Below are 18,448 nucleotides of genomic sequence, written 5' to 3'. Positions count from 1 at the left end.
CAGTGGGGTGAGGTGTGTCAGTGCCGAGCTGAGCATGTTAGTCTACCCTGTAGCTCTGCCATGATGTTCTGCCCACAACATCCAGACTAGGTTTCCATGGTCCAAAAGGCTTCAGACCACAAGTCAAGGTGGAACTTTTTTCTTCAGGTAATTTATCTTCGGTAATTTTTATCTTTAATAAGCAGTGACAGAAAGCTAAGCTACTTGTTTCTAGAACACTGAATATCTGAACAGTTTCGAGTGGTAGAAATGGTAATGATGCATCTTGTCCTGTTTTCACTCAAAGTTTCAGGGTCTTTTTGGTAGACATATTTATCTACTTAAAAATGTTGTTATCCATTCCTAAGCCATTAAGTGTGATTGCATTTTATTTAATGCTTCATGGGCATCTGCCAGGACCTTCATTATCGTGTCTTCTGTAAAGAAGAAAAATGCCTGTGCACGCAACCCCAAGTTTCTGGGATAAATGTTTCAACTTCCTGTGTCTCATTGAGAACTACATCAATACCCTGAAATGAATCTTTTTGTTGGTTTGTTCATTCCTTCCCTCCTTCCCTTCTTTTTCTCTTCCTCTTTTTGTATTATTCTGCTTGTAGCTTGAATTGGGAAGACTCTTCTTACCTTTTTCTATATTTTAAAACACTTCAATAATACTATCTGAAGCTTTGCCAGATCACTCAAAAGTCATCTGTAGGGCTTCGTAGGCAAGCACACGATCCATGCAAATGTAAGGACTTGAGTTCAAATCCCTACCATGCATGTAAAAAGCCAGATATGGCCACACGCTCCTTACTCCAGTGCTGTGGAAGGATGGAGACAAAAGGACTGATTGCTGTGTCTTGCTGGTTGCTATATGGATGCAGTTTCAGTGAGAGCCCCTTTCTCAAGGAAATAAAGCAGAAAGTAATAGAGCAAGAGGCCCACATCCTCTGACCTCTGTACACACACACACACACACACACACACACACACACACACCACAGGCACGTACATGTGTAAAATTTTGCATCTAATAGATATTTTCAGTGCTGGACCTTCACCCTTTCAACTTTCCCATTTCATTGATGTGTATGTAGACACCTCCCACTTTCACAAACCCCCACATTTTGTGATTGACTCCTACAGCCTGTCCTGGGCTTCTCACTTATGTTTGTGCATATGGGAACAGTTCAGCCGAATGAGAGCATAACAGCATAGGATGCTCTGTCACAACTTAAATCACTAGAGTTCTTTTTCTGTTCAGGCTCCGTGAAGGTTGTTACGCAGTGAAGACAGCTAGATGAAGAGGATGCTGGGAAAATGGAAAGGTTTAAGGCAGCAATCCCCATCAACATGAAAGCATAAGATAAGGAATAGCCTCATACAGTCTTGGAGAAGCAGAAGGGTGGGTGACCCTTCCTCAGCCACTACCTCATTGCTTCAGGAAAGAGGTTCCATGTGTAGAATACTGAATGGACTGTTTGCTCTGGAGGCTTTATATTCAGTGATCAGACAGCTTAGCCTGTGACACCTTCAGTTCCAAGCAATGGGGGCCATTTTGTCCTCAATAAGGCCTTTCCCATCCATAAGCTCTTCCCATCCTTCTCTAGGATTGGGAAGCTGGAATAAAGAGCCCACCACTTGGCACCTGCTCTTACTGTGTGGATCACGATTGCTTTCCTGGACCTGGAGATACTTGTTAAAGCCTATGTGGTACAGACTTCTAGGCTCAGGGTACAGTTTCAGTTGAAATGATAGTTGAGAGATGAGAGTGGGACACTGCAGACTTTAGTTTGACTCTGGATGTTCATGTAGTAATCTGACTCTGAAGCTAGGAATGCCTCTTGTTTGGGATTAGCAGGGGAGATTTCCAGAGTTGGAACCACAGAAATGTTTCTGGTTCCTTTTGGACCTAACATCTAAGCTACATAGCTAGTGATAAGACATGGAGTTAGGAACACTGTATCAGGAGCTCAGGGCCTGGCCCGGCTATCCACAGAAGGTTTGTGTCTCTAGGAGCTTTAAGAGTTATTGGCAGTCAACAGAAGAATGGAAGGCCCCTGAAATCACACAGTTACAATCAACAAATGGGTAATTAAGGGCCCAATCATACTGTTTCCATTAGGAGAGTGGGGTAAAGGAATCATGTATTGTTGCTGTGTCTCCTGTCAAGTTCTCCAGTTTTCTTTTTGCAAGGGACAGAAAGGCCTTAGTGGATGGAGGGAGATGTAAGATACAGTGAAGCACAGACCGCGGGGAGCACCAGTGGGCAAAGCACGTAGGGCAAGCCATTATTCTCTCCTAGACTTCCTTAACTGGCAATCATTTCTCTCAGAGAGTTAATGGTAAGGGGTTATTGTCCGAAAGGCAAACTCTCCTTTGGCTGAAATGCTCTCTATACATCAGATGGAAATACGGACAGCAGAGAGACGATAGTGCCAGATGTCTGACCAGAGGTTATGGGCCATGACTTTCATTTAATAGGCAGAGAAATCCACGGACCCAGAACATTCCTACCTTTACAGTGTTTGCTGTAAGTTGCTCTTCTCCGTAAGGGAACTAAACTCCTTAATTGGAGGTTTTGATTTTTGGCGAAATGTGCTCTGGAGGCTTCCAGAGCTTTCTTTCCCAGGGTCCCACACGCAGAGGATGGGGAGACAGCCAAACAGTGGGTGTAAGGTCAGGGAGTGGTAAACTCGAGTTAGATTCTAGACCCCGAGATAGGGCTGAGAGGCTCCCCATTTGCTCATTGTACACGGACCTAGCTGTTTGGGAGATCTCCTTCTACATGGGCTAACCCGCGCTTGCCATTTACAGCGTTCAGAATGGAAAACACAGAGACAAAACTGCGTCTTCTCTGGAAACGATTCAGAGGCAGCCCCGTAGCTATTCTGGGCTGCTGGAGCAGGCAGCGTCCAGCTTCCTGTGCTCCATCCTCCCATGTTAAAAAAAAACAAAAAAACAAAAAAAAAACAAAAAAAAAAAAAAACCAAGGTAGGGCATTGTGTGGGAACAGCTGGTGGAGGGAAAGTTGTGGAATGAAGTGTTTGGTTTATTCTCTGGAGTCAGAAGCTACGGGAGAGTCACGAACTTAAAGCCCCGGAGACCACTCATTGGGCCTGGAGCATTGACTGCAGGTGTCGGTCTCACTCACGGCCTGTGGCGAGCCAAGCAGGTTAACCTAGACCCCCATTGCTGCTCAGTCCCTGTGTCTGGGCTTCGAAGTGGTTCTCTTCTACGTTGCAAATTGCTTCACTAGCAGGATGCTTTTCCGTTTTATTTTTTGTTTGTTTGTTTTTTGTTTGTTTGTTATTTTGGCATGCCCACCTGTTTGTCAAGGATACAAAAGTCTTGAAAAGATCATATTGTCTCTGAAGAGTCTAAACGGAATCTAGGAATTGGAGTCCAGTAAGCATCTGAACTGGCTTGCAGGTTTTTTTCTGCAGAGTAAGCTATTCAGCTACTACAGTAAGGATGGGTGTGACAGAGAGGCCACCGGTGAGGGGCAGGAAGCATATGGGACTTTCCCGCACTTTCTTTTCTATTTCGCTACCATTCCAACTCTCCTCTGAAAATAAGGTTTATTAATTTTTTTTAAAAAATGTTTTCAGTTGGGGTAGGGAATACAGCTCATTGGTCCACACAGCACCACAAAATCAGCGAGTTAAGTAAAAAATAAAATTTGAAAACAAGAAAAAGTCAAGAGTGTCCACAGTAAGATATGAATAACAACGGAAAGTACGGCGCACTGCTAACAAAAAAGGCGAAGATCATTATGTTCTTAGGAGTAGCAAGCAACGAAGAACATACATCTAATTTTTAATACTTAATGTACAATCAACATGTTCTAGTCAACAGTATGTAGAAGGGGATCTTGCATTTGTACAAATATTGCTCTCATTATTGCATGACTTTACAAAGTTACAATGTACCATATGAGAAGCTGTAACGCTCCTGTGAGAATGAAAGTAACATGAGATTACTGCTGTCTGTGGTTAGTCATGTCATTACGTCTACAAACAATCAAATCCTGGGGTGTTGCCTTATACAGTGACAACACTTTGTATCCCATCAAAAGAGTACATTACATTACCTTTTCCAAATTAAAAGTGCGTGTATAAACTCGAATAGTTTCTTATATTTTTCTGCGGGTGTGAGATAATGACTCCTAGTAATTTTGTTGGTAATTCAGGCAAGACAGGAAGATCATTGTGCGTGCGTGCACGTGAGCACGCACACACACACACACACACACACACACACACGGCAGAAAAATCTGGATTAGCTGCTTTAGTGTTTTATCCCATCTGTCTGTGTATCTGTGTATGTGTGTGTACAGGTTCAGGTGCATGTGCTTGTTCGTGTGTGTGTGTGTGTGTGTGTGTGTGTGTGTGTGTGTATTTCTTAATGCAAGATTCCTCTTCTTGGAATTTTATTCCTACAACAGCCACCTAGCTATTCAGTAATTGTCTTAAGGTCTGCTCTATGCAGTCAAACTAATAGGTCAAGGTTTTCCTTCTGGGAGATGGAGGTCAGTGGGTTGGCACAGATTGGTGAATTGCCATTTCACCAATTTCAAGAGTTGTAAAACCAACCTAGGTGATTTTATGGTGTGTGTATGACTGACAAAGACTTGTCTAGAGTGACCGTGTTTGCACATGATAGGTTTCAGGAATATAGTGAGTAATCCAGACAAGCATCAATAGTATTGTGGCTTTCCAGACTCTTCTAGGGCATGCTAGTAAGTGAAAGACATTGGAACTGTAAAAACAAAACAATTGTTGTTAGTGTCTCATTAGCATATGTAAACCAACAAAGGGTTGTATCGTCACATCTCATACATATTGGCAGATGGCCAGAGAATGGCACTCATTGAAATTCTTCCTGGTGATGAGCAGACAGCAGTCCCTGCGTTGACATTGCCCCAGCATCTACAGCTTTTTCTCAGACCAGCACTACGCTTACGTGCCTGGCGTCTTTGCTGCCTGTAAAGGTACTAAAATGACCCTTCTGTCATCTGCTGTGGGAGTGACCTACCTAGCTTAGCTCTGTAATAAGGCTGTACATTCACCTAAGAGAAAAGAGACTTCTCCCCTCGCCCACTTTTAAGCAAAGATTTCGATTTCAAATTTTGATTCTATTGCAGTTTTTCCTAAGCAAACAGCTTTCTTTAGAAAAAAAAAACCGAGTTTCCTAAAAAAATATACTTTACAAAGTTCAGTGGTACGTAAAGAGGACAATACACTAAAAACAGTTACAAAAATACATTTACATTTACAAATTCTGTTTACATGTGGCTTTAACAGTACCAAAATTTTTGTCTCTGGGATGGTAGGCGCTGCTGGGAGAAAGAGTGAGGGCTGTCTGCTCAGCTATGGTTTTACAGCCCCCGAGCGAGGACATGTAAACAGATCATTATGCTGTAATACAAACTCGAGCTTATCGAAGAAGCTAGAGATTAAGCACAACATCTGCTTCGTAAGTGGGAACAGCTCATTCGATGTGGAGAGGTGGGAGGTGGTAGGTTTTTATGGCTTGTTTCGTAGACAACACACAATGTTCCAGGACCTCAACAAGATGTCCGAGGACTTTAGCAAGGCCCAGATTTAGATATCTGCCATTTTTCAGGATAAAGGTTTTGCTGGAAAAAAAGGGGAGGATTTGGGAAAGACTACACTTGTGGAGAACTCATAGGCATAGTGGTAACTGCAAATTATGCTCTCTGTGAGTCAGGGAGCCTGTCCCTAACTAATCCTGACTTTGCAGGCCTATACTATGGATGAAGGTGAAGCAGATGAGAATTAGAATGAAGGATGGGTGCCCCTCTGGGATTCTGACTGCTTGAGACTGAAGACTGCAGAAGCCTTTCTAAGCTCTCCAGGTACTTTTCATTTGCAGTGAGGGCGGACACGGGCACCTGATCTTCACGTACCAGCTTTGTCTTACACAAGTGCAACCAAAGGACCAACACAAACGAACCACAGATGGACAGCCACTAATGAGTTCCAACGGTTCACTTATCAAGCCTTTTGCAGTGGCTCTTGAAACTTTGATGTTTATTGCCATATGCTGGAGGCCCTCTGAAAAGTCCACAGGCTTAAGAAACATCAGGTTGAAACGGTACTGGCTGGAAGTTTCTCCTGGGAGCCCAAGACCCAGGGCTTTGTAGTGCGTATGCAGCGCAGGAGTCCAGGTTCTTTTATGGCTACAGTTTGGGGATGGGGTGGGATGCCGAAACAAAAAAAAAAGTGTCCAGCAAATGCGTAAACTGTGCTATCATTAGCAGGAATGCAGTTTTGTGCTTTCCCAGGGCTTCTTTCTATAAAGCTCATGGTAGCAGGGACTCACAGCAAATTTAGCATTTAAGAGATTATCATTTCTCATCATGAGGTAAAAAAGTAATTTTCATAGGGTATAATGATAGGATATATATCAATTAGTAGAAAGATGCCCTGGGAGGTCTATGAGACTGGTTTACTATGGAAGAGATAAGCCGAGCCAAGACCGCCAGGGAGATAACAGAATTATCATCCCAGCATAGTGTCTCCCCTCTCTGTACCTTTCCTTTGCCCCAGTGGCTGCTAAGGTACCTTTGAAACACTGGTTCTCAACCTACAGATTGTGACCCTCGCACAGGAGTGGCATATCAGATATTTATATTACAATTCCTAACAGTAGGAAAATTTCAACTATGTAGTATCACCAAGATGATTTTATGGTTGGGGGTCATTAGGTATTAGGAATTGCCTTAGGAAGGTTGAGAGCCACCCAAAAGAGCATGAGCTGCAGCGCTCCCAGCCCCATGACTCCCGGCACAGACACAGTGAGGACATACTGGCACACATAATCATAGTCCTGACAGTAACTAAACTTTATGCTGAATACTTAAAAAGAAGAAAAGCAAGTTTGAATAGTTTTTGCTACTTTATTTTGTTATAAGAACGTATTTCAAAGTGCAAAAATACTAGGGTTTCATTGCTACGATTTGAGTGGCTTGCAACATCTTTCTCTCACCGACTACCTGCTCCTCAGAGGTACCCAAGTGTCTTGTTCTATATTCCAATTTTGAGCAAAAAAATTCTGCCTAAATGTTTCTTCTGTGTTCTCTGGGATTGACCTGGCGTTTCCTGGTGATGGCATGGAATTTCAAACTCTATAAATGCTGCTTAATCTCCTCACTACTTAATTTCCTAGATGACATCTATTTTCATAGATGACAGCCAAGAGTGGATAACAGTGAGGACACTCAGAAGATGCTGCAAACCTCATTCCCAGGCCTGAGGGAACAGGAAGCATGTGAGGATGATTGACTTGGCCTTGCCCCTGACTTACTAATAAAGCCCCTGGTCGCTGCTGTCTTGGTTGAAGTATTAAAGGCAGTGGTTCTCAGCCTGTGGCTTTTGACCCCTCTCAGATGGCCTGCATATCAGATATTTACATCATGATTTGTAACAGTAGCAAAATTACAGTTATGAAGTAGCAACAAAAAAATTTTATAGTTGGGTGGTCACCATAACATGAGGGACTCTATGAAAGGGTTGTAGCATTAGGAAGGTTGAAGACCACTGCTCTAAGGAAAACTACTTTCCATTTCCCTGGTGTTTATGACCTTTAGATGTTAGAAGATAGTGGGCAATCTCTTCTCCTTTGTGAACTTTCTAGATCTCTCCAACAGAGTGCACCATCCTGCTCTGTGCTCTTGGCATGTGGCTGATATGTCTTGTCTGGCACTAATCATTTTGCCTTATGGTTAGTGTTCACGAGTCCACGTCTATCCAGCACTTGGTAAATGGGAAGGAATGGATACTGAGGTCATTACAATATTGTTTATCAAAGATGGCTATTAACCGACTGGGCTGTAAGGAGATCTTGGGTAGCCGGATGCACCAGTGATGGTGAGGATCACTTGGGGATGAATCCCCTCCCCAGCTGCAAGCATCCATGGGAACACTGCCCCCCCCCAACCCCTGTCAGCATCCATAGGAGCACTGTCATCATGCCACTTTCAAACAGATACTGCCTTCCACTCGGTTCTTAACATTCTTCTTTTTGAAACCTGCACACCAAACCTACCATGGGCTGCCCCTTACTACACAGTAGCTTAGATCATTTTTCTAAAAGGGAAAGAAAATGTTTAGCAGCAGTTTACCAGGGAGAGTTTACATATCACCAGTAAACACTTTAAAAATTAAAAAGATTTATCCTCCATGTGTGGTTTACACTAGTTTTGGGGTGTAGAGGGGTGAAGGCAAGGTGGAAAGGCTTCACTTTCGTAGTCTCATATGCACGCCTCAGAAGACACAATGATGAGACAAAAATTTTGGGTTAAATTTCTTCTAGGAATTTTTGCATGGTTACTCCAGCTTAGATAAAGGCTTTGGGTTACAATACTGATGGTTCGAATGGGTTTGAATCATGGTTGTTCTTTGATAATAATACTGTTTTTTTTTTTTGCTTGTTTGTTTGTTTGTTTACTTCATGAAATGAAAACAGGAAAGCATATTAAAACTCAAAACAATGAAACAGAAAACATAAAAGGTAGTCTAATAGTCAGAAAACACTGGTAAACTAGCGTGTGTTAAGTATCAGGGACATATTTATACAAAAAAGTAAGTCTGAGGGAAAATTCTACCCAGTCATTCTTCTCCCAGTCCCAGTAAGTAACAAAGTGGCTTATCCTATTGTACCTGCCATGGTTTAATGCTGTACAAGTGTGGCCTGCTGAGCACATCCAGGACTTCTTGTGCATGTAGTTATCTTGCCATGGAAGTGTCTTGATGCAGAGCTGCTAGAACCAACTGTCTGGTCAGTTGGCTCCAGGCAACTCTGTGTAATACACGCTACGGGCAAGCTTCTTCCTTTATGGAAGAGTGCATGAATCAAATCAATAAAGACAAGAATCCCAGAGTTCCCTATGCAGCAAGCGCCATAGGTCTGTTTTTTTTCCCCCTATGTACCTCACCATGAGGCAACCTTCTGTTCCAAAAGGACAATGTTCTCGATGGATACCTTTCAGTGGAATCTTCACAGTTCGAAGACCAATAGATATACCTTCAACTTCCCAAAGAGCATCAGGGGAGGGGCCCACTTCTTGGCTCAGTGACAAAGCCCGTCAGAGTTATGCTTTAAAGCCAGTCTGAGGGTTTGACATTTGACACAATGTGGACATGGCTGTCAGGAGCAGAGGTGCTGCCATGGCTTGGTCCTGGGCTTCTGGAAAGTCCGGTTTGTAGCTGGTACAATGCCTCTTCAATGTCATGCTCCAATAAACTCACTGCTTGGCGGTGCCACCCGCAGGTACTCTGCATTTTCAGCTGTGGGGCCCTTAAAGATGCCATTCGGCTTGGCTTCTTTGGGAAAGAAGTCCTGCTGGTAGTCAGGGTTGTCCAGGCTCATTTGGTGGCTGCCTTTCTGGATCCAGAGGGCAGAGCTGTCAAACCCACTACTGAGGCAGGTCGGCTGGGCAGTGTTGAGATACTCAGGGTTGCTCACCGCATTGCTATGGGGATTTTGATAATGCAGGTCTCTTCCAGGAGCTGGATGCAGGGGCTGATTGTGATAGACTGGGTTCTGCACAGAGCCAGCCGGCCTCTTGGGAACAGATTGGTTTATATATTCTGAAATGAAGAAGAATGCACGCGTGAGTTAGTAAAGCTTCACCCGAAGACCCTGAAGCAGAATTCCACGGCTCAGTGTGAGCGCTGCAAGTGTCCTCAGTGAGACAACTGAGATCCAAGAGCAAAGGAGTTCTGGGAATAGCATGGAGATGACCAAATAACCTGTGATATTTTCTGTACTTCTCAAAGCAATGGGCATAAGTGGTTTTTGCAAGTTTAAAGGATGATGTGTTTCGTGTGTGTGTGTGTGTGTGTGTGTGTGTGAGAGAGAGAGAGAGAGAGAGAGAGAGAGAGAGAGGAGACACATGTATCCATCTTTTATATGCAGATGCACACACACAATATACATACATACATACATACATACATACATGTACACTTTGCCACTTGTTTCCAAGCCAACAGATCTGCAGAAAACCCAGCTATCACCTGTACTTGTCACAGGCTTCGCAGCATGGTAAGATCTCTCTGTTTTGGCTTTTTATTCCCTTCACCATGTCTATAAATTTGCCACAGTCTCCACCTCAGGATGTGGTGTGCCTCATTCAAGTATCCTGGATGTCACAGCTGGCTTGTACCTGAGAAAGTGGCAATAGACACCAAGGCCTGATGGCTGCTTCCTGAGCAAGCTACTCACCAGGCACGGGAAGGAATGTGTCATCTATGTTGTCCTCTGTCAGGACGCTGGTGGGATCGGAGCTATACCGTTGCAAGAAGGCGTCTTCTTTGACACGGCAGCTCTGTGGGAAGGAGAGGCCAGGTTACTCCAGTGGGGATCACTCAGCCTTTATTATAAAATAACTTCACCCGTGCCTCATTAGAATGCAGATTCTAGCTGTGTATGGTGGTACACACTTGTGACTTTAGACCTCTAGAGACTGAGGCACAGGGAGCATGAGTTCAAGGCCAGCTGAGCCACACAGATTCTGCCGCAAAAACAAACACACAAGAAAAGGGGATTCAATGGAGTGAGGGAAAGGAGATTTCTGACACGCTCCAAAGTGACTCCAGTGGGTTACAGACAAGCAAAGTCCTGATCAGTACACCTACCAGAACTTTCTGTAGGGATGGTGATGCCTCCCAATCTGTGTTCCATTACAAGGTAGTCACATGCCACTTGTGGGTAACTGAACACTTGAAATGTGTGAGGAATTGAATTTTACATCTTATTTCATGTTAGTTAAAATTGAATCAGTGACGTATAGTGGCTCCTGATAGAACAATGCAGGCAGCAACTGAAGCACTCTACTTCATCATGGTCAGCTCCCCCACAGATCCTCCTGGTAGATCTGGTGCAGACCTAATTATCTGCATTTCTAACAGCTGCTGGGAGATGCTGACGCTGTCTGTCAATGAACCACACTTTGAGTGATCCTGTGATAAGCGATCGCTTACTGTTGGCCTCAGGACTCCAGTCAAAGAAGCCATGGCATGGGAAAGAATGCACGGGAAGAAAAGCCAGTGCAATGCGGGCTAAGATGGGCACTTTCCCTGTGTAGCTTATTCGATTCTGTTTTATAACATGTCCATACGTACCCCATTTCTATTAATGCAAGCCACAGTGGAACTGTTGCTATTTGCACTCTGGAAAAAAAAAAGAAAGAAAGCAATGTTGGTCATGGTACACTGGTACCTTCTCATCCATTTCCAGCGGATGCAGGAGGCGGATCTCATAGAGCAAAAATATTTCAATGTGTTTACTGTTTTCTTGAAGAGAAGATTTTTTTTTGCCTTAAATTAGAGCTTTAGAAAAACTAGGCAATTAAATAACTAAAACCCTTAGCTGTTGATCATGATTCTAGGTTCTGTTTGGTTATATTTTACCTCTTTTATTTTTCTCTTAGTAAAATATAGAAAATGGAAAATAAGTCAATTTAAATCAGGAGAGAGAGAGAGAGGAGAGAGATGGGGGGTGGGGGGGGAGAGAGAATGAGAGAGAGAGAGAGAGAGAGAGAGAGCATACCAGAGAGCTCAAGAGTGGAGTCCGTGACGTGGATGGGCTGTTGAAGAAGCCTTGCTGTGGGATGAGGTATTCATCAGCATCAACTACGTCTTCCATGTCCTCCTCCTCCATCAGGGCTCGGTAAAAGTTGGAGTCTGTAGGGCTCGGCAAATGCATCCTTTCATCCCCCTGACGCAGAGATTTTAATAGAATTAGAAAGGGTTCTATGGAGCTCGCTCTGCTTCCTGGCTATAGGAGTAAGGGCCTTTATCAACAACTGTCTACAAGGTCTGCCACTTATAGTATAAGCCATGTGATATATATATCCACATGAAGAACAGGTTAAGAGAGAGGAGAAAAAGAAGCCATGGGGACATTTATCATCCACTACTCAATGCTCTGAGGTGTATTTTTCATATATTATTTTACCGAAGCTTTAAATCCACAAAGACAAACGGTCTTGAGCTTGTTCTTCCAGATTTAGAGCCAGGCCGATTGGCTGTATAAGGTGGCACGGGTGTGATAAGGAGTTGGGGAGGGAAGCCATGTAGGTTGACAGTGAAGTCTTGCTTCTCTGTTTAGCAAAGCCAGGGCTCTAATTAGCCAAAATATGAGGTGACGTTTGCACTGGGTCCAGGTTGGACTGCTCAGATCCAATGGTGACTTGGAATTGGGTGCAAGCCATCACGTATCCCCCATGTAATCCAGTCATTGTATCTAGTAGAGGCTGCTCTAATGCACAAAAGGATTTATTATCAAGAAAACACCTCACGGGCTGTGTTGCTCTAGCACGGTGGCATCTGGAGCGATTGGAAAGATTTTGACAGTGGAAGAACCAACTTTGGCCTGGTACCTGGATAACAAGGTAGCGCTGTGGGTCTCTGGCCATTTTGGAGAATTCGAGAATCAACTCTCGGAACTTTGGGCGGCTATCAGCATCTATCATCCAGCCTGAGAGAGAAGTGAAGCAAAGCATAGCAATGAGAACCCTGGGAGGAACAACAAGGAGGGCATTACTCAGAGCATTTTATGCTGTGATCTTGTTAGGCATGTGGATACTGAGTGCATATAATCTTTGTGAGAGCCTTGGCACATGGCTGACACTGGTTAGTTCTTGAAGCCCATGAGAAGTTGTTATAATGCCTTGTGCATTTGTTCCCAGTCTTATACAACAGTTTTCATCAGAGTAATAATAACATATAGGCTAATGTTTTTCTATTTGCCCTTCCTTAGTAATCACTCTTGCATTATGATCTTCAGTGACCACAGTGTATTACTGTATGCAATCACTACTGAACTTCTCTGACTTTGGTATACCTCTGTATTTTCTTTGTCCTAATCCACAGCCTTCTAAACTAGAAACCAGATTAAATTTACAGAAACGTCAAGGTTACTGCATTCTCCATTCAGTTACCATTCATGCAAGTGACAAGGCTGGATCTGTGTCCTGTCTTTCTGTCTGTCCATCCATCTACCATCTAACTACGTATCAATGTATGTATGCATGCATGTATGTATGTATGTACATGTGTGTACATATGTATTCACCCATGTATCAATTATTTATCAGTGATGCAGATTGAACCTAGGGTCTCATAATGCTAGTACTCTCTGTGTAAATCTATTTTTAGTAGTTAACAGTAATGCTTTGCTTTACCAGTGGTCTAAACATAAATCCAGCAATGGGGAGGATAAACTGTGCACTGGAAATCCTGGTGCCTCTTGGGGATTCCATTTATTTTTTCAACTGGATATCAAGCTATTTTAGGCTAAACTGCTGTGTGACCTTAGACAAATCATGTAACCTTTTTGGGCCTCAGCTTCCTCAGCTGAAACCAAAGCAGTGAAAATAGACTAACGCTCTGCTCCAAAGTTCAGAGATGTATTGTTATTTAGGTTAAAGCAGCTGTGCTGGTTAGATTTTTGTCAACTGGAAATGAGCTAGCGTCATCTGGGAAGGGAAACTTTAACTGAGAAAACACTTCCAGTAGATTGGCCTGTCAGCAACATTGTGTTGATTAATGAGTTATGTGGGAGAGCCCAGCACACTGTGGGCGGTGCCATCCCTTGGCTGGTGTTTCCTTGTTTTCTTAGAAAGCAGGCTGCAGTAAAGCAGTAGGCAGTGTTCCTCCATCTCTGCTCCAGTTCCTGCCTCCAGCTTCCTGGTTTGAGCTTTTCCCCTAGCATCTTTTAACGATAGACAGTAAGCTGTAAGCCAAATAAAGCCTTTGCTCCACCAGTTGCTTTTGGTCAGTGTTTTATCACAGCAACAGAATGCAAAACCAAGACCACGGCTCTGTCATATTCCTATGCTGTTTCTATGCCGATGCTATCACATGGGTACTGTTACTTTCAGAGCACACTTGTCGATTTGTGTGGAATAATAGCACTGATCCAAATGCAACCTCCTACTGGAATTAACATGATTAACTGCTTTACTGCAGGAGACCTCATATAAATCCACTGTTTGAAAGATTTAAGCCAGAGCAGAAACATTGATTCTATCAAACTCCCATGGTTACTCACTATTAGGCATTTTAAAACACTAAGTCTCTCTAGCAACAGGTCTCAAAATATAATGCAAGTTTGTAAGTTCATTGAGCAACTCAGATAATAGAATATCTGGGAATAATGGCTTACGAAAGACTTCAGTTTTGATTTATTTGCTTGCAAATATGGGCAAATATGAGGTCAGAATGAGGCAAGCAACTGATTCCTAAAGAATGCTTGCTGGAGGTATTTATGATGTTTCTGGAACTGTGTGGCCTGCCTTGAAGTCCTACTCTATTTCTTCCAGGAAATGAAGGCCCGGGCTATTTGTCTAAGAGCAGTTACATCTTCCAGGCCCATCAACATGAGTGTGGATGGTCACCCCAGTCACTCACACTTGACCATGATCATGTAGACGTCGATGGTGCAGATAGGTGGCTGTGGAAGGCGCTCTCCTTTCTCTAGGATGGATGAGATCTCACTTGCAGGGATCCCATCATAAGGCTTGGACCCAAAGGTCATCAGTTCCCACACGGTGACTCCTGGGCAGACACCAGGCAAAGAAAGTCATTGCTCCATGAGTTAATGATTAACACACCATCTACTCTTTATCCATTATCATTGGTAAGTATTTTAAAACCTATGTTTCTGTAGCCTTGAGCCATTGGTTGATTACTGATACCTTGGGCTTACCTATCCAGTAAGACAATAGCTTCAAGGATATACTAAGATCTTATACAAAAAATGTTTAGCTAAATGTGAGGCATATAGCTGCTGGCTGTTAAGTGGAATAGTTATAACCTTAAAGACAAGGACAACTGTGGTGCATAAGTTTGCTACAGAACAATGTCTGCTCACTTACACAACTGCTCCGATTACTTTATACTCACAGTAGTACAAACAAGGACCTTAGGAAGCAAGGTTGTAAACTACACGCCATTTGCTATACAATGCTCTTTGGTCGGTAGCTAATACAATCTGACATACCTGCTTCTGAGAGGGAAAACGTTCAGGGCAACCTGAATTTGTGTTCCTTGGTATGACCACCTATAGTCTAGATCAGAATAAACTCTCTCTTTTCCCTTTGAGGTGATACTTGTGTTTTATAATGACAATGCTTTCTCGTCTTTCCCTGAATTGCCTCTGGGCAAATTCAAGGACCAAGTAAGTGCCTGACACAGGAACCAAGGACATTGCTGGTTAGGCCACAATAGGCTCAAGATAAGGGAAGAACAAGCAAGGGAGCCTTGGCAAGAGTGGTCTCCCTGTGAAGGTGAAGCATAGTCCTGTGCGTGGCTGTGCTGTATCTAGAAGAGCTGGGCCCCGGTGAGACGGGTCTTCCTTGGGAACAAATAGTAACTGTCTTCTCATTCTTACTTCCTCTCCAGTTGTTCTCATGGTTTACCCTTGCCAAGCCATGACACAGACAGATTAAACCAATCGCCGCATGAAACAACGGTCTTGGCCATTTCATAAGAAAACATTGTTTCTCTATCAGAAACGCTCCCCCCATGAAACCTCATTTGCTGTCCTCCTTTGGTTCACATCGAGTTCACAGCAGGAGCTTATGTTTGTTTGACCTCGGCAGGCAGAAGCTTAACCCACATTTGGGTCCTTTTCCCCCCACGACCTTCCCTGCAGCGTGTGTTCATGGCTGTCTCTAGTGATACTTGGTGTGGTAGTTAAGCTCCATTTCCTTTGTCAGATTCTCTTAGTTCAGTAGACAGACAGCAACTCCTTTATCCACGCTCACTGTCTTGCCAGGTAACACTTGCGTTTCAGAACACAGAATGTCAATTAACAAATAATGAGAGTTGGCTTAGCCTCAGTACAAACTCATTAGCGTCAGGGTTTTGACTCACCATAGCTCCAGACGTCGCTTTGGTGTGTATAAATTCGGTGTAAAATTGATTCCAAAGCCATCCACTTGATAGGCACCTTGGGACGATGTGAGATAAACCAGCAAGAAGACTGTTAGCTTACAGCTAAAACATTCAGTTACTCTACGTGTAATTACAGTTGACTAATGTGGTAAATCAAGTGACCTTCCTGCCAAGCTTCAGGCCTATGCTTCCTCTCAGTGGGTGGGAGGGGAGGGGGTTTAAATTTACCAGAGAACAGGTGGGTCCTGGCGTTACTTCGTGAAAGCTGAGGCTGAGAACATTTTGGGCAATGGACTGCTTTGATGAACTGAGTCTGTGGTATTTCCCAGCAGCCTCAGTTCCCAGACTTCGGGTATGTTTTCAATAGCTAAGTTCATGGGGTTGGGAGTGCTATTTAGAGACACACTGACAGCATGATAGGAGGGCTGAAGCTGGGGAGGGCTGGGGGCCTTGTCGGGGGTGGGGGGAGGTCTGGCAAGGCTGTGAACCCCTCACTGCTGTGACAGAGACCTTGAAGGAACTAAGAACAACACAGAGGGAAGGTAGCCAGCTCTCTCACTGGCAGTCCTGGTGTGAGTCATAAACTCACCGGAATTCCCAGAACAGCAGCTTGTTCAATATGAGTCTCAAGAGAGTGTGCTACTAAATTAGTAGTGATATGTCCCAGCTGGTTGTTTGAGAGGTGTTTTCCTCCTACAGGAGGAAGTGGAGCCCAACAATTGTTAATAGTCACCTGGAGATGGGCCTTGACTCTCTTTGGTCTCCCTCTTCACTACTTCTCTCACCAAAACCCATTCACAAAGTAGAGGATGACCCTGAGTAGACTCAGGTCATGGTGGCAGCTACTGTGACCCCACTCAGAATCTTTGGCAAATGCTGCCTACAGCTGACACATAGGGGGATGGGTCTGGGCTGTCAGGAAAATGCTTCCTGACTTATTCTCAGGACTTACTTTGCCCCCCTCTGCATGGTATTCTTTCTCCTCAGCACCAAGCAGTTTGGCCAGTCCAAAATCTGTGATCTTGACATGCTGTGGTGTCTTTACCAGTACATTCCTGGCTGCCAAGTCACGGTGTACCAAACGCCGGTCTTCCAGGTAGTTCATGCCCTGAAACACAGAAGACGCTTCAGTGAGGGAGTGAACCATCCAGGGGATCCCCAGGGCTGTGGGAAGGCACCACCCGTGCACCTGATTGCAAGGTTAAGCCCATAAGCTTCTCTAGGCTGCTCAACACCAGCGACTACATTTTTAGTCTTTGTACTTTGCTTGACAGACACTGCAACTTGCGGTAGGTAAACATTAAGAATTATCTGGAAAGAATGACAAGACTCATGAAGGAAGCTATAACCACAGGTGGTCAAGGACTATTTCTCCGTCCAGATGCTCAAGTGGCCGGTGTAAGAATAAGGCGTTGCTGTCGGGTGCAGACCTCAGGTTTCTGCTCTGACGACAGTTTGCTACCTTGAGCCTCCTGAAGCCATATGCATCAGCTCTAGCGTCATTTAAAGGGAGTTAACGCACATCTCATGAGGCCGTGGCAAAACAGGATTGTTTGGTTGCCTTTCAGGCTTACTTTCGTCATGTTCCTTGGGCTGTCATTTGTGAATCCCTCACTGATAACAAAGAAGACTTTGCCCAGCTTTACTTTCCAGTGTCTTTTTTTTTTTAATTTATTTTTAAACTAGAAGTATGAGAACACTGAATATGTTTTACAAAACACCACCCTTTCTCACCCCCTTGGCTGTCCCGTAATTCTGCTGCAATTGGAATCATCAATAAAGAAATACTGCCTGGCATGTAGCCAGCACGTTGATACCAAACGAATTCCCAGAAACACTCCCTTTGAAATGCCATCTTTGTTCAAACTTTCTGCTGTCCTAGTTTTCCTCCCTGCGGGCAGATGGGCATTATCTTTGGCTTCGACTCCTTCTGTGGTGTGGATCGGCTGAGCCTGGCTCCCTTGGCGTTTACCTGCCCTGAGTCTGCTGACACTAGCTTACCAGCAAGGCCTTCTCTGTGCCGGGCCAGGCTCATCAGGAGACACAGGTGAGAAAGAGTCAAGGGTGCTGAAGTTGTGTCTGTTTTTGTTCCCACCCCCTCTCCTCTGTTCACAAGCACAGCACTCCTCTCCTCTCTAGCCTGGGGAGTGGGCCCCATTTCCTGCTTCCTATCAGAGTGATGCCTTCTGAACTTGCAGGCACAGAGATGACCCAGAGCTAAGTTTATTGAGGACACCCTGGAAGTGAGTGAGATTTCAGCCAGCTCTTCTCGTCCTAGTGTTTTTCCTGTGATAGAAGCAATTCCACTTCGGTACACGTTCAAAGTATACCTATAGACAGGGTTCATCCCCCAAACTTTCGGGCAAACTGTTTGCTTAGTTTTACACAGATTACTACATAAAAGATTATTGTTGACTTGGCCTCTCCAGTGAAATAATGTTCCTTTTGAGAGCCATCCCATGGAAGTACATTTTCACAAGGATGCAATCAAATATCCAGCACTGCGTTCCATTTTGGAAACCCTGCTGTCTTTCTTT

The 18,448-nt window shown here is 44.1% G+C and overlaps 1 protein-coding gene across 2 annotated transcripts in view; it reads right to left on the bottom strand.

The window, feature by feature from the left end:
• Positions 1 to 3,541: 3,541 nt before the first annotated feature.
• The window catches only part of Egfr (epidermal growth factor receptor), a 173,883-nt gene continuing 158,976 nt past the window's right edge, over positions 3,542 to 18,448 (bottom strand). For both annotated transcript variants that reach the window (NM_031507.2, NM_001393707.1), the window contains 8 exon segments: positions 3,542 to 9,596; positions 10,234 to 10,336; positions 11,133 to 11,180; positions 11,560 to 11,727; positions 12,392 to 12,489; positions 14,424 to 14,570; positions 15,891 to 15,966; positions 16,864 to 17,019. In NM_031507.2, coding sequence (NP_113695.2) covers positions 9,235 to 9,596; positions 10,234 to 10,336; positions 11,133 to 11,180; positions 11,560 to 11,727; positions 12,392 to 12,489; positions 14,424 to 14,570; positions 15,891 to 15,966; positions 16,864 to 17,019 — 1,158 coding nt within the window. In that variant the 3' untranslated portion in view covers positions 3,542 to 9,234.

The sequence above is a fragment of the Rattus norvegicus genome, chromosome 14 (genome assembly GCF_021556685.1).
Source record: "Rattus norvegicus strain SHRSP/BbbUtx chromosome 14, alternate assembly SHRSP_T2T, whole genome shotgun sequence".
Lineage (NCBI taxonomy): Eukaryota > Metazoa > Chordata > Mammalia > Rodentia > Muridae > Rattus > Rattus norvegicus.
The sequence above is the reverse complement of the archived record's forward strand: the minus strand, read 5'-3'. Positions and strand labels throughout refer to the sequence as shown.